A 17,141-nucleotide genomic window follows, 5' to 3' on the forward strand; every position below is an offset into this window, starting at 1 on the left:
GTCATTCAACCTTATGTTTTTCGTCAGTTCGGGCTGCAACAACCTCTCAAGCACTTTACCAATTATTGTGCCCAGGGATATTGGCCTATAATTTTTCAGGTCAGACAGATCACCGCTTTTATTTTTGACTATAGGGACCACTATAGTTTTCATTAGTGCTTCAGGTAGGTAGCTAAACTGGATACACAGATTAAATAAGATAGCCAGTACTCTCGGCATTTCATCGCTAGCATATAGTAAATGCTCCACGCTCAACCCGTCGTGTCCCGGAGACTTGCCTCTCTTCATACGTTTAACAACATCCGCGACATCCTTTGGAGTAAACTGACTCATCTCGGTTGGAGCAGGGGAGGTCCCCCGGACAGGGCGGGGGGGAGCGGGCGCATTGTCGACGTCGGATGGCGGGTCTACTTTAAAGTGACGCGCAAACTGGTTGGCTATTTCTTTAGGGTCATTGATGTTATTTATACTTAAAGGCAGTTTTGACTTATAATCTAAAGCTTTAGTATTTTTCCAAAATTTCGAAAAATTGTTACATTTTCTATTTAAAGCTAAAATATTCATTTTAATTGACTCTTCATTATCCTGACACCATTTTAATTTATATTTGAAAACCTTCCTACTTTCTGTCATGCTATTATAAACGTCACCCGAGCGCGGTTTCCCGCAGTCTACCCAGTGATTAAAATACATTCTAGCGATAAGATGGCTATGTTTGACGTGGTAGTTCCACCCGGCGATCTGTCTGCCCTTTTTCCGTGCACCTGCACGCGAACAGTAGCTTACGGTAGCAGCGGTCTGCATAATATCGATAATATTGTTATATAATTCGGAAATCATTACTGTACTATCTAAATTCTGTCCATTTTTACAATAGTCAATGCGTTTTAAATGTTCATAACAATATTTACCATATTTATTTATTTGTTCTATGTCCCTTTGACCCCACAATATACTTTTTAGACCATTTACATTATGTGTAGCCGCCGTAGTGTTACATATAATTTTTAAGTTTAGGCGAATGAATAACGGAAAATGATCTGACCAGGAAACATCATTACCTACCCAAACAGATTGTATCGTCCTCCATGCGGCCGTAGTGGTTACGCAATGGTCCAACCACCGACGAGAGCCATTCGCTTCGCTTAAATACGTATAGGTATCGGAGTTGACACCTAGGATATTTATGTCCGCACATTCCCATTGCTGCTCAGAACAAAAGTCGCTTAACTCCCGTCCAAAGGCAGCACTGGGATGAGCGTTGAAATCGCCTATGATATAAACAGCCGCGACATCACTCTCCTCGATGGCTGCACTTACATTGGCCAAGCAGCTCGTGAAATCCATTAAGTTATCATGACTGTCGCAGGGCATATACACATTAAAAATACTAAAACTTATACTACTATAATCAATTTTTATTGCCAATATCCTATCGTTGTCGCACTCTATTCTTGTTACGTTGGAGAAAACCGACGTTCGCCATAATATAGCCAAGCCGCCGTACGGCCGTCCGCGCAGTACCCCGGCCGACGTGTCCACGGAAGTGGTAGCACAGCCGCTGAACTTGTCATCGATGTTGTGCACAAGGCTCAGGTCGTGTCCCAGGAGCCAAGTCTCTTGTAACAAGACGATATCGGCATCACGACAAAGTTGACAATATTTATAATAGATATTTTAGTTCCCTATTTCGCCAGGGATCAACATCATCTGATGAAAATGAGACCGATTGTCAAATTTTCATAACCTGTACTGTTTTCGATAAATCGGGATTATCAAGAATATGTATGTTATATGACGTGAAGTCATGCTCGGACAGATTGCCGAAGCTAAGAGACCGGTTGGTCGCCCCGTACTCCGTTTCATGGATTCCTGTAAACGCGACATGCATGGCTTCAGCATTCCAGCTAACCGTTGGGAGGAACGCGCGGAGATTTGACCCGATTGGCGTCGGAACTTGCGGGAAGGCATGGCAAAAAAAAACATTTATTTCAGGTCTTACAAACCCATATTTTACCACATTACAAAAATATGAAATAAAGCACGACGAGCTCTGGTTGGGCGAACTTAAGCAGAAACGAATTCGCAGAGCTGCTGGACCACCCCAGGAGTCATGACACATCTGTGATCGGTGCGGCAAGAAATGCCGATCGGCCATTGGTCTATACAGTCACCGCAGTCGATGTAGACTGTAGACTACCTCCTCAAAATACCTCTAGTCGCTGCAACTATCATCTGTAAAGATGCTGTGGCCAATGATGAAAAAAAAAACATAGAGCCCGAACCTCCTCCTTCGAAATGCTGTGATGAGTATAATTGGCGAAACCATGAATCCCGCAGAACCCAGCTTTGAAACCGAACAATCTTTCTTTGGACATTTCTAAGTTTGCGGCCACAATACGCCGCGAGATTAACTCGACACAATGCGGACTTTCCTTTGTCGGAAAAGCGGTTTCGCACGACATTCGGAAGTATGAGAAAAGCTGTAGTAGCTAGGTAGTTAGGAATAATTCAAGGAGAAACTTTGATTCGAATCCTTTGCAGCCACCTGCAGTAATATCTTGCATCTTGTACAACGAATCTCGTAAAAATATCTGACGCAATCGTATTTGTATTGTATAAGATCGTGATATAGGTACGAGTATTTATCGCACTCTTCGTTGTGTTAGATAATTTGTTTCAATTAAGCACACATTGGCGTCTAAACTAAACTAAATATAGAAAAACTTCTATTGTTACAGATTCGGGAAATGTGGTGTTTATCATAATAAGCCAAGAAGAGCCTTATCTGGCGAGCGTAGCCTCTCGCCTAAAGCAGGAAATCGAGAGCCAAGTATTTCGAATCGAAAGGGTGAGTTTGTTAAATCAGTAGTGAGACAAAAATGTGCAAACCAAAGTTAATAGATTTCCTTTTCTTTACAAGCTCAAGAAAATTCTTAACTGTCTGTTCACGATTGAGTTCAATGAGTGAGCATGTGTATGCCCCGCCATCAACCAATACAGATCTACTGTAGTGAGGCTAACCTAACCCAACCTCACCAATCCATTCTGGTATACCAAGTAACATTAACTTCAACTTGAAAATGAGTCAAGTTAGCTACGCTTACCTACCATCTTTTCCGTATCACCCATTTAATTCCACAGCGGAACCCCAGAGTCCACCTAACCCACGAGGATTTCCCCGTCCCCGGGGCCTGGAGCATCATCCCGCTGCTTAAACCCTTGGTCACCAAGTACCGTGGAGGTGATGTCAGATGGGTCATGTTTCTGGAGGAGCATACCGCTGTGCGATGCGAGAAGCTTTTGGAAGCTTTAGCTGCTGCTGATAGACAGGTGAGTTAAAAAAATCTCGACGGGAAAATTTAAACCATGTATGTTTCCAAAAAGCATGCTGCTTTAAGGGGTAAGGCTGTCTGCTGCTAGATTGACGTAAACTGGAGCGCATTCGGCTACTCAAGCTAATACACCAAGTAGTTACCGAGGGAGTGATGTGAGATGATTTTACGGCTGCAGCCACCTCACCATTTTTGAGAAACAAAAGGTTCTCTTTCCTACTTGATGTGTTTTACTTTCCATTATTAATGTTCCCTGATACAGGACACCAAGTGGATTGGCTATCCCCTCAGCGACGATGAGCCAACCATCATCCACCATTTCGCCATGTACGAGGAGTTGGAAGAGGAGGGAGGATTCGTGTATCCAAACTTCGCCAGCGGGTTCGCTATGAGAATGGAACTTATTGAGACGTAAGTTCAACAGAAATTCTCCTATTTGTCAGATAAAAAGATTTCAACAGCGCTATTGATAAATGTCTACTTTCTGTAGTCTAAAACAACATGTATATCACCTTCATAAAGGACGTAAGTGCCTAAGAGGACGCCTTTTATTAACCTCACCAATTTTACTACAATCCCTGCAAGTTCAAGACGACCGTTCCGTTTTCCTCATCTTTTGTACAAGACATCAATGCGCAATACCACTATATTTTATTACAAAATTAGTCTAAATCTTATCTGCTGGTATACATATACATATTAAGCAAATTTTGTCACTTGAATGTTCAATTTCTTCAATCCGGCCTTGGAGATCGGACATTATTAACAGTAATTTTTATCCCCACAGCCTCCTAAACCAAATAGAAAGCGGTCAACACAAGCTAGAAGCCGACTTTTCCATCGACCCCGGGTTCGAACTGGCCCAACTAGTCTACGGCGACAGGCATAACCCTGGACCATTGTTAACAGCAGATCTCAGCTTCTGCATAGTGTCCGGAGACAACTGCGCCACTTACCCAAGGCAGTTTGAGACGTGCGTAAGTATACATTTCATATGTTAAGTTAGGGCTTTGAAATCCTTTGTTTGTGTAAGTTTTTTTCAGTCATAACCCATAGTCGGCGACATTAACCCTTTTTCCGCCAAAGGCGTCATATGACGCGCGAGGCTACAGCCCAATATCAACTTTCGTGCATTCCAACAAGGCTCGACATGACGCGCCGCATCTGATAGGCATAACGTTCAAAGTGTTAATGTGTATAAATAGTCCGACAAGAAATTGTACAAAATTATTGAGGGCGCCACTTCCTACGTAACTGTCACATTTTTGACGTAAAATGCTTAAACATTGCAACGATTTAGTATGGATTTTTTTTAGTTCCATTTTATTTAATTTCTACTATTAAATAGAATACTATTGCATACCTCACACAGTTTTCAAATATACTACTAAATTACTTTCAATATGAGACCAATCCAACCAACCAAAAATCATCCAAAATTGGTGTTGTTAAAATCGGTTAATAAGGCAAATGGACTGCAATTAAGGTTTTCTATTAAGCTTTACTAATCCTCTCAATTATCGTAATCATGATAATAATAGCATGCGGATCAGCATCCCACGTACGGATTTAATATCTATTTCAATTGCCGATTATGAGCGATAAACAATAATGATTGCCTTCACTGTGCGTAATTACTGCGTATACTTTAATATGTCGGGGAGTCCAAGAGGGGATTTCTGTAGTTACTCGAGCGCGTCAGATTAAGATATGAGTGATATCTTGCTACCTCGTGGAATCTACCTTTACCAATTTTAGCCTTCTATGTTGAGCAGTTGGTTGGTGGGGGGTTCAACAAATCGTTAAGCAGATTGTGGATTTGGTCATTTTAGTCCAAATTAATGCTATAATTGTGCTATTACTAAATCTTACAATTATTTGTACGCATTTCCTTAATCTGACGGTTTAATGTGAAAATCAGGCGTCGAAATTGTGGTCGTCAGATTAAGAAAATGCGTACAAATAAGTGTCATATTCAGTTATCGAAAAATTATAGCATTACCTTGGACCAAAACGATCAAATCCACAATCTACTCAACGATTTTTTAACCCTCCACCAACCGGCCGAAATTGAAAAAAATCTGTAGACTCTTTCCTGCTCGCTGGAAAATAAAACTTTATATAACCTTTTTTTTTAACCTTTCGATTCCAATAGGTTTCTACGACGCTCGAGTAACTACACATTGAGCATCGCCGGCTCCCCAGCTATAATGTATTTAGGTCATTTCATACGCGACTACCGGTTCTGTTGGTTAAATTCTATACCAAATAATATTAACAGGCCAATTCGGACGTACAAAACAATAAGAGTGTTGTTGTGACTGCTTTATGCCTTTTGTAATAATGTAAATTATTATAAAATGGATTAGATTAGAGTCCTATTACTGTAATTGTGTACCCATTAAGGTTCTTCATATCGGCAGGGCAGCCCCATACCCGAGGAGTCGATCTTCTTCGCAGTCAAGACCTGGAGCGGCTTTCATTCGTCACGAGCGAAGGTCGTCAAGCGTACCTGGGGGAGACATGTCACCAATCTCATGTTCTTCAGTGACCAAGCTGGTAATTAATTACATTTGTGCCTTTTTCAACCAAAAGGGTACTTATTGTCGCTTGTCAGTAAGGCGCTATTTCCATATAGCTTCAATTAGAAATCAACCTTATCGACAAGCGACAATGTGGTACCTTTTGATTGAAAACGTCACATTTATTCCAGAAAAGACGTCAAAACGCCGGCGGGCATCGGCCATGCGAGCCGAGCCGAACGACGTTTTTTTCGCTCTCATTGCGTAGACATAAAGCTTTTTTTCTATCGACTTTTGCCGATTCCACGTCGATATATAAGTAGGTACAGTCTGCATTTTTTCAAATGACTTTTTCGTCTAAGACGGTAATCTGTTAAACAAAAGCCTTTGTTCATTTTGTGCGTGCGGTCGCTCATTGTCTACCATTGTCTCTGACAATGGCACGCGCCGTAGTACGCGCTCACTCAGTGGTACACACAAAAGGAACAAAGGTTTTGTTAACAGATAACCGTCTTAGACGAAAAAGTCATTTGAAAAGATGCAGACTATATGTGGAGAGCTGAGAGACTTATTTGTTGCCAGACCCATCACTGCCAGCAGTGGACACAGGAGTTCCAAACACGAAAACGGGTCACTGCGCAAAAACCGTCGCCATCTTGAAAGAAGCAGTTAGCCGCGTACGCAATATGCCGCACGTCAAATGGATATTCCTAGCTGACGATGATACCATTTTGGGGTTAGTAATATGTACTTTGTGACATTTACATAAAATTGAATTTTGCTTTAATTTTGATTATGCACATACTTTGTCGCCAGTTGTTGCCAATGTTTTTTCTAAAATTTCCGCGGAAATATATAGGGTGCGAACATCATGTAGTTGCTTTAGTGAAGTGCGCTGGCAATGAATTTTCATACAAGATTGCTGGCCTTAGTTCGGCAAGGGAGCCCTTCGCCACGTCACTTTGCCTCTCATAAGGCCAGGATTACACTTGTAAGTTTTACTTACGTAAGTATGGACATAGCTATTTGCTAGAATGAGATAACGATATTCATATCTCATTCTGTAGTAAAGCTGTGTCCTGTGAACTTACAAGTGTAATCCTGGCCTTAGGTACGCCGACTGGTTTTTACGTAGTATTTTCGCGCATGTTTTTGTGCTCAGCATGAAAGGGGATTGCCGCCTCGTATGCCTATCAAACCTCGTTATCGAGTCTATAACTACTTGGCCGGTAACCCTTGGCCTCTGTTAGTTTTTTTTTATATACTACGTCGGTGGCAAACAAGCATACGGCCCGCCTGATGTTCAGCAGTCTCCGTAGCCTATGTACGCCTGCAACTCCAGAGGAGTTACATGCGCGTTGCCGACCCTAACACTCCTCTCCCTCGAGCTCTGGCAACCGTACTCACCGGCAGGAACACAACACTATTAGTAGGGTCCAGTGTTATTTGGCTGCGGTTTTCTGTAAGGTGGAGGTACCTCCCCAGTTGGGCTCTGCTCTAGATCTGGAATGACATCCGCTGTCCTGTGCCCTACCACACAAAGCGAGATGTCATTCGCAGTGCCCATACCTCTCTTTTGGACATAGTTTAAGGACATACCCGGGTCCGGACGTAGTTTATGGACATACCCGGGTCCAAAAAAGTATTGTAATATTTATTAAAATTGTTTTTTCCTTAGTGTGCAGAGACTATGCGAGATATTGAGCTGTTATCGGGGCGGTACGGATGTCACAGTCATAGGGGAACGGTACGGCTATGGCTATGTCAACAAGGAAACTGTTGCCAAAGGTATGTCGTATAATATTACATTCGGATTTTTGCATTTCTGTCGACAAAATATTCAAAAACTTTCGCTTAATTTAGGGTATGACTACATAACCGGCGGCGGCGGCACGGCGTTCAGCATCGCAGCCGCTTCGCTTCTATCGCGCTGTGTGTGCACAGCCTTAACATCGCCCGACGACATGACGCTCGGCGCCTGCGCGAAGGAGCGCGCCGTCCCGCTCACTCACTATCCGCTGTTTCATCAGGTGAGTGCAGTGTCATTCACATGAGAAAAGTTTGCTAAATTGTACGTTAGATGGCGCTGTATCGAGCGCGTAGATTCCTAAATCGCGCTAACGGTGTGTCGACGTAGATGTAAGTAACTGGACGAATTTGTGATCTGATATGGACTTCTTGATCGTAAGAAGAGATTGTATTTTATGATGCGACAAGAATAGGGATGCAAGTTCCGGAAAAAATCAAATTTTTTTTCGGGAATTTTACAAAATTACGTTCTTTTCGTTTTTTTTTCAGTTCTATTCAGATAAATTAAATACGTTAGCCGCGTTAGCGTCACAAACAATGCCATAAACAAACACATTATACATGCAACCTTAACCTACCTGTTTAACTAGACTTATATTGACCGGGATATAGACCGTGATTACCTTTTGTATTATTTGTGAGCTCCCGATATTTCGACGCAGTTACATGCATCATGTTCACGGGTGACTGAAGATAGCGGGTGGGTGTCAAAGTTGTGTAGACAGCGCTCTGTCTACCCTCATTCTTGCGCGTCGGCTGCGTTCACTTTCAACGTTACCAACGGTCGCATTCACACTTGTTGGTCCGGTCGCGTTCACACTCGTTGGTCTGTCCAAACACACTACACTCACGGTGTCACTACGCGTGTTTGATTCGGATATCACTGGTTTTTTACACAAACAAATCACAGGATTCCACACATTTGACAGTTTAAACCCATCTTCACGATTAAAATTTTTGTATTTGTGAATTTCAACGGCTTCTCTTACCAATCTTGGTATATAGTGGCGTTCTGTCGAAATGACCTTGGGACTATGCAACTCGATCCAGTGATTTGTACCCGACTCAAGGAGATGCTGAGCAATAGCTGACTTGCGAACGTCATTGTTCTTGACCGCAGCAATGTGTTCTTTAATTCTGCAGGCAATAGTGCGTTTGGTCTGCCCAATGTACAGCATGTGTATGTATGTGTATCTTCAGTCACCCGTGAACATGATGCATGTAACTGCGTCGAAATATCGGGAGCTCACAAATAATACAAAAGGTAATCACGGTCTATATCCCGGTCAATATAAGTCTAGTGAAACTAACCGTGAATCATTCAAAACTCTACCTGTTTAAATTGCTAATTATTTAAGTATATTGAAAAATGGTTTTTATCAGCTTTATTCTTTTTTCGGAAGTATTGTAACTGAAATTTGCATTGTTTTTTTCGAAATAAACTTCGTCGTTTTGAAATTTTCCCGTAATTTTCCCGGTTTTTTCAACGCTAGACAAGAAAAGCATCATATTGTCTTCGCAAAAGCATCTATTGTCACTTTGTCCGTCTAAGGTTGGTGCAGAGTTAGCTGATAGTATTTTTCAAACAGCTTGGCTACTGACGGCTGTCAAGCTGTCATGTCCACACAATTTATAATCCTATAACGGAAAATCTCGCAAAATTGTCCAATTTCTTGGTCCAATGTGTATCACATTTTTCCTAATAAGAGAGTGAGACGCAATGCACATTGGACACAGAAATTGAATAGGTGAAATACTATTCTAAGGCTTAGCTATAATATTTTTCAATCAGCTTTAACGGTAACGATGATAGATGAGTTCTCAATACAATTTTGCGAGATTTTATAAATTGTATGGACATGACAACTTGACAGCCGTCACCGTAGCCAAGCTATTTGAAAAATACTATCAGCTAACTGCAGCGAAAAAAATGTGAAATTGCTTCTGTAAATATCATATTTTACTTGAAGCTTTGCACTGATATAAAATAAAATATAAAATATTATGTACTCTCGGAAGGGTTTCCACGGAAGACCAGCGTCGAGATCTGTAACTGGTATCTTGACATTAAGCTGAGTGGAGACCCTTTCAGTGACGCTTATTAATAATAAATTGTTCTGTTGTCTATGTAATACCTAAATTTAAGCGTTTTCTGAATAAATCTCAAAAAAATAATGATAATAATAATAAAATATATTTAAAAAAAAATATTTTCATTGTAATTTAATGTGTATGGCGGTCATAGACCTAGCATTACATAGATCAGCTATACGCGTGCGCCCGTGAGGGACAAAACATACGCAATGCGACAATATGATTGGTCGAGTAGATTTGTAGCCCACCATAAACCATACTAAATTTACGGTAAGGAATTAAAAAAAATGTGAGACTGTGACAAGGACAAACAATAACAGCACTTTCTCTGCTACTCCTACTGAAAGATGCATAAGACTATCCCGTTCGGTCATTTCCCCTCACCCCTCATGACCGATCCAGTTATACTAGATTCATGATGGCGGTACACCCGACAGTGTGGGAGCCAAGTTTTTGCAAAGTTAGCACGGACTGACTTAAGCATTATTTTCGCAGGCACGCCCGCAAGACTACCCCCGCGAAGTATTAAGCCGAGATCGGCCATTGTCCTTTCATCGACATTCCTCACCGGAGCCCTACAAGGTCTACGCGACCTGGTTCCAGCATGACGATCTAGCCTTGAAGCACAAGTATTCCAAAGACGAGTTATAAGTTGAATCTTTGTTCTTGTTAGCAATCTGCAAATAACTATTACTAATTTTTGGCCGCTTACTGGACTGTCTAAGGCTTGATTTCCTCCCACGCTGACATCGGTCGCTGACGTCGGTCGAGCGTAATAATTAACACATTGTTCTATGGGCCCGCGGCTGACGTCCGCGGCAGATTTTTCTTCCGACAGTACGCTCGACCGACGTCAGCGACCGACTTCAGCGTAGGAGAAAATCAGCCGGCCTAGCCGAGGCAACAAACCATGGTGAGATTGAGATAATTAATGAGTTGCCTGATAATTTGTGTGCATATTATGCTCAAATTGAATGAGTGTTTTAAGACTTTCTCCAGGCGCTAAACTTACTCTAGCTGCTGTTACTGATTCCACGCAGACGAAGTCGCGGGCAAAAGCTAGTATTCAATAAAGGAGCGAATGGTCTGCTATTGAACAAGTAAGTTACATCTTCAGCTACTAATGAGTCAGGACTAAACTTTGTATTCATATCTCACACTAAAGTGACACTTAAATTGCCACAATTTGTCCAACTGATGGGAGTGATGGGAATAAAACTTTCTCGAGACTTATTTAAAAAAACAACAGTTACACGCACGTGAACTATTTGTCGCCATTGGCGACATGTTTTGGACCCATCGGGGGTCCTTCTTCAGGCTTGAGTGCTCGCGAGGACTGCACTCCGTGCACGGCTCGCGCGGACAGGGCGGGGGCGGGGGGCGCGGGGCAGTCCGCAGCCGGAGTTGCCAGATGAAGGTCTGGTAAGGCGGCTGTATCGACCGAAGTCAAGCGCACTGCACTCACTGTGCAGTGCTCTGTGTGAGGGTGTGTTTTTTTGCCCTACTAATTTTAGTACAAAGCATAATTATTGGGTGGTTAATTGGCCAATTAAACTGTCATTTTAGTATTTAGGATACAAAAACACATCCTAGGGTATATAAAATATGTCCAGTTTGTAAAGAAAAGGCCAAGTATAGAACATAGATGTCTCTCTATGACAATGTTGCTATTATGTATAAGTAATACATTAAGTATTAATGTTAAGTATTCGCTTTTTATTGCATTTACGAGTATATACACCAGTTGAGTCAGAATTATTTTAAATATTATTAAGTAGTAAGTTTATGTTAAAGTTAATAGTTAGCGTTTCTCAGTATTTACGATCAAAATGTGTAAGACTGTATGTTTTGGACAATTGTGTGTATAATAGAATAATGTAGATAATAATGTTATTATTGTAAAATTAAATAAAGTATACTAACAATAGACGCTTTATGTGATGTTAGCAATTAGTATTATTATAGTAAGGTAAATAACATTATTATTTCTAGATGTTATGTATGATTGCCAATTATATTTTTATGTTATCGTATTGACAGTTGCCAAAACCTTACTGCTTTATAGCATAGGGGCTCCAAACTTTTTTACCTTAGGGCCATATTGCACCTCAGAAACTTTTGCGCGGGCCACCATCGGGCGCCATTTGGTGGTGTCTGGTTGCTGACACCTGGTTGCTGGTTGGTTGGTTCCAAGAACTGGTTGTAGGGGTTTGGAGACCCCTGCTTTATAGTATTGTCTACAAATAGTCAGGTACCTACTGAAATATCTGTCATACGCATTAAGCTACAATTTCCTTTCACGATCAACAAAATATGAACTATGTCACAACATTCATGTCACAAATTAAGCATTCCATATGGATGGAATCTACAATTAAATTGTACAGCAGTAGAAGTTGCTAAGCGGGCGAGGTGTTCAAAATTACCCTTTAGTACCGTTGGTAACCAAAATTTCGTAACCAGCTACAGAATGGTAATCAAGATTCCCAGTTTGAAGCCGGTTACTTATTGAGCCAGCGTGTTACCGTTTGGTAACTAAATTTGGTAACTAGCCACAAAACAGAAATCTAAAATTCCCTGTAAATAGCCAGTTACGAATTGGGCCGTCTAGTTAACTTAACTACTTACAACTTGTGTAGAAAATGTTTTTTGAAAAGAAACAGTCCGACGAACTCCAGCTAACTCCAACAACCGAGGCTAGGTATCGGTAATTCAAACCCGGGATTTATTTTTCCCGTTTCGAAGCTGGTTACCAAGTTTTAGTTACCAAACGGTACTAAAGGAAAATTACCTTCACACGCTCTTATTCTCTTAACAATAAAGTTGCGTCAAGATCATTTTGAACACCTGGTCCGCTTAGAAACTTCTGCTTCTAAGAAAGTGCTTATAAGAGAATCTTTTGAACAGTTAGTAAGAATTTGAATTGTATACTTAAGAGTCCCCGGCAAGCTCGGTTCTCCATACAAACGTAGTTCCGCTCTCATTTTAAAACGAGTAGCTAGTTTGCTCTGAAACTTTGTACTTACAATAAGACAAGATATATTTGTCTGTAATTAGTTTATGTAGCTTCAGATACCATAGTTAAAAAATTACAGCGAATTTTTTTCCTACAAAACTTGTTTTTGCTCTATTTAGTTTGTTTTATAAACTGGAGCTATAGAAACTAATTACAGACCTAGATAAACCTCATGTCATTGTATGTGCAAAGTTTGATTACAATCCAACACGTAGTTTTAAAATGAGAACGAAACTCCGTTTGTATGGGAAGGTGAAATTTGGCCGAGCTTGCCGGGGACTCTATAATCAGTTGATTCTTGAAAACTTGGCCATGACACTACCTCGATATATTTTAACTTTCTTGTTTCTTGTGTCGCTAACAATTAATATCAGTAATTGTATATCACTGATGCGCGTATTAAATTTTTTAATATTTTTATAACACTGAAGTTTTATTTAAACTGTATCCCAAAGATCACCTCAACTAATTCTCTACTGATCACTACACAGAATACACTACATACAAGAGGGGCTCTGCGTAACTTTATACCTATATATTTCTGAGAAATTCTTTTTGCTAACATATAAATTTGTCTATATGCGTCACTCAGATATAGGAAAATCGAAGGTCTGAATTATGTACTGAGTAGATTTTTTATCCCTTTTAAAGCTTAAACGTGTGTGTGTGTATACATATATTTTTTAACAATTCTCGAGAAAAAGCTTCAATTCATTTAGTCATCTCCGTTGAGAAATCTAGGAATTTTCTTATCAGATTTTAAACCTGCATTCATCCGTATATTTCCGTCTGGAGTACCTACTTTCAAATCCGACTGAATGCACAAGAATTGCCGGAGTAAAAAGGATCCTTTAAAATTCAATGCCATAATAGATATGCTTAGAAATAATTTGTTGGTATTGAATCGTATAGTTTAATACTTAATAGTAGAATAAGCTGGCTTATTCAATTAGCAATTAGAGTCCCGCGGCAAGCTCGGTTCTCCATACAAACGTAGTTACGCTCTCATTTTAAAACGACTAGCTAAATTGCTCTGAAACTTTCTACTTACAATAGGATAAGGTATATCTACGCCTGTAATTAGTTTATGTAGCATCAGATACCATAGTAAAAAACATACAGCGAATTTAAGTTTTTCATATAAAACTTGTTTTTGCTCTATTTCGTTTGTTTTATAAACTGGTGCTATATAAACTAATACAGACATCTTAGATATACCTGATGTCATTGTATATGCAAAGTTTCATTACGGCATGCTTCAAAAGCGCATCACGCACTTAAAATACTGAAACCGCAAGAAATTAATGGGTTGGAAGGTCAGATGGCAGTCGCTTTCGTAAAAACTAGTGTCTACGCCAATTCTTGGGAATAGTTGTCAAGCAGACTCCAGGCTCCTATGAGCCGCGGCGAAAATACCGGGATAACGCGAGGAAGAAGTCATTGAAATGTAACTTATTATAGGTAAGTATTCGGTGATTTAATATGAATGAAAAAAATTGAAACAACTTTACGCTTAATATACCTCCACTTAAATAATCTAATATTACTGTGGTTGGATCAAGGGTCAGATGCAGAAGGCGGTGATCTTGGACACGGCGCGGATAGTCCGTCGGTTCCTCTCTCTGCGGCCCTGACCACCGGCAGCTCGGGCCTTGCCCCGCTGCTGGCGGCACCCTAGGTTAGGTTTTTTATAATGTGTTTATATGTATTTTTTATTGTTTTTATGTGTTTTTATATTTTACTTTTATACTCACATTGTAAAACCCTTACCTAAGACCTAAATGAAATAAATATAGTTAAGTAACTGTAATTTAATTTAATTATCTGTATTTGCTACACCCTATTCAGGGTCCATGTGATACCATAAGAAATATGTAAATACTACCCAAATGTACCATGGAAGCAAGAAATAAATGAATGAATACTGAATGAATGAATACTAAAGGAAATAATATTACTGTAATATTATATACTCTTAGCAATGGATATCCCGAATGTTTTGCCTTTGCCACTTGACCTCACGAATTTGTTTTGAATTTAATGTATAAGTAAGTAATCCGCCTGAACTAAATGCTAACCTCGCGGCGTACATTACCTACGCGTCGAGTACTTACCCATTTCAGTCGCGTTTGGCTATTTGCGCAAGACGCACAGCGCCGGCGCGTGCGCCGCTAACTACCTACAGTCGCAGTCTCTCCAGACGCGCGCGCAAATGCCCGGTGTTTTTTTAAAGTATTAATATACCACATCAAACATCTGTCGAATTTCTTTGGATGCCTGTAAGTAGGATTTATCTAAAGGGCCCTCCACACTCATGCGCGAATCAATTAGCGAACTAGGCTCCAGACTCGCGTTCGCGGCTTCGCGCCGTGATTCGCGCATGAGTGTGGAGGGCCCTTATCTGCGTAAATGAATACCATAAGATCAGTTATTAATCACGAATTATTTTATGCCAGGAATAAATCATTTTTTCTATATTCCTCCTACATCAATTAAATGTACAGTCAAGTGTAAAAATATGCACTCATCATACTCAAAAATTTGTCCCATAGCTCTTATGTCAGCGAATTAAGAACTATGGAACATATTTTTGAGTAAGTGGTATGCACCCATATTTTTACACTTGACTGTACCTAGGTATATTTGTGATAATTTAATTTGACACCGATAAGGTGAGTGTTTAGTTTGATGTCCTAATTTCATGAAAGATGGCGCTGTTACAAACGCAAACTAGGTAACGCTAGTTCATCCTAGAATATTTATATAAAACTGTCAAATAAGAGAATAAACGATATCTAGGGCAAAGAGTAATAGGGCCGGGATTTTCCGGCTGACTCTAATTTCTGTAAAAAAAAAGAATAAACGATTGGTAACGTAGCAACTTGTATCTTATATAAACAAAGTGGTCCTTCGAGCCGGATTTTGAGAAAAATCTTGCAGTACCCCTGCAACCCCTGGTTTCCAAACTATGGTTCGCTAAGCGAAATATTTTATAAATAAGTTAAATTAATGTAAGTTTATTATTCTGTGGGCTTGGCCATGGCCATCGGGTAAAAAGTTTGAAGAGCCAAGCGGGCTGAGCACGGTAGCATTTTTATCGCCTGTCACCATGCCTGTCACGTTCTAACAAGTATGTAAGTGCGAGTGACAGGCATAGTGACAAGTGATAAAAATGCAACCGTGCTGACACCGCTGCTCTAAACACAAACAGTGTACCTATCACAGATCATATAATACTATGTACCTATGTAAGCCAGGTAAGCCATGATCTCTGTAATATCTTCTTTTACGTCGTATTATTTTTTAAATGAAGTAAAAAGTATGACGAAGCTAAAAAGAATACTGGTATTTGAAGAATAGTATTGTAATGTTTTACAATAACAAATTCAAATTATACAATCGTGGCGGAAGTATAATTATAATGCCATTACCATTAATTTACATGGTAAAATAATGATTAAATAATTAACGACAACAATTAACTACCTACAGTCAGTTACGTAAGAGGGTAACATATAAAATAGTTATTTAGGCACTTTTGTAAATAATAGATGTGGATTTCATGCTATAACAGTCAATCTTTCATACTCTAAACATTATACTAAATTACATTACATTAAATCAAATATACAATTATACATCACAATAACAAATTACTCTTACTCTAAACTATACTATCCTAGAAACTAACACTAATAATAATGTCATTTCATGCTTATTATTGGAATATTTCATGAAGTCGTCTACCATTTTCTATTACGCGATTTTTCTGAAGATTTGCCGATTAATTTTTCTGTGATAAATGGTCAAAAATATGCTGAATAACGCTGCAAGTTTTAATAGGTGATGAAATAAATGCGTTTGTAAATTATTTTACAGGGATGTTTTATCTACTATCATATTCATTACTCTTTCAGGCATTGTACCTGAGGACTGCGCAAAAACCATGGATGATATTGAGACAGATGCGGTCACGCCGGTCACCATCCTGAACGTGCTAAGACTGTACCCTTGTGCCCGCGCGATCCTGGACTACGTACCCATTAGGGAGCTGGTGCTCTCGGAGCGGGTCTGCCGGCAGTGGCAGCGTGCCGTGCGAGACTATCTGCAGTCCTGTCGCATTGATACATTATACAATGTTTATTCCTTCTATTTGAAATCGATTCGTGAGGGCAACACTAAAGGATTAAACCGAAAAGCAGATACATATTTTACACATAAAAGCTTATTTACAGCATGTGAAACTCTTGAAAAATTTGGACCTCCTGAAGTGAGCGATGACTACTTCGAAAATACTTCGAGCTGTCCTTACTTGCGGCATTTGAACTCGCTCAGTCTGAATGAAGTGCGTTTTGAAGATTGCAA

At 40.0% G+C, this 17,141-nt stretch overlaps 2 protein-coding genes across 2 annotated transcripts in view; both read left to right on the plus strand.

Annotated features, from left to right (window-relative positions):
- LOC134741945 (beta-1,3-glucosyltransferase) overlaps positions 1-10,485 on the plus strand; it is a 48,961-nt gene extending 38,476 nt beyond the window's left edge. Inside the window, exons 3-11 of the mRNA XM_063674833.1 lie at positions 2,742-2,851; positions 3,145-3,333; positions 3,598-3,746; positions 4,123-4,312; positions 5,759-5,894; positions 6,440-6,593; positions 7,536-7,645; positions 7,721-7,887; positions 10,256-10,485. Coding sequence (XP_063530903.1) covers positions 2,742-2,851; positions 3,145-3,333; positions 3,598-3,746; positions 4,123-4,312; positions 5,759-5,894; positions 6,440-6,593; positions 7,536-7,645; positions 7,721-7,887; positions 10,256-10,411 — 1,361 coding nt within the window. The 3' untranslated portion in view covers positions 10,412-10,485. The remainder of the gene's footprint in view (positions 1-2,741; positions 2,852-3,144; positions 3,334-3,597; positions 3,747-4,122; positions 4,313-5,758; positions 5,895-6,439; positions 6,594-7,535; positions 7,646-7,720; positions 7,888-10,255) is intronic.
- The window catches only part of LOC134741942 (brahma-associated protein of 60 kDa), a 389,674-nt gene that overhangs the window by 147,765 nt on the left and 224,768 nt on the right, over positions 1-17,141 (plus strand). The window lies entirely within an intron of this gene.

This window comes from Cydia strobilella, chromosome 6 (genome assembly GCF_947568885.1).
Source record: "Cydia strobilella chromosome 6, ilCydStro3.1, whole genome shotgun sequence".
NCBI classification, from domain to species: domain Eukaryota; kingdom Metazoa; phylum Arthropoda; class Insecta; order Lepidoptera; family Tortricidae; genus Cydia; species Cydia strobilella.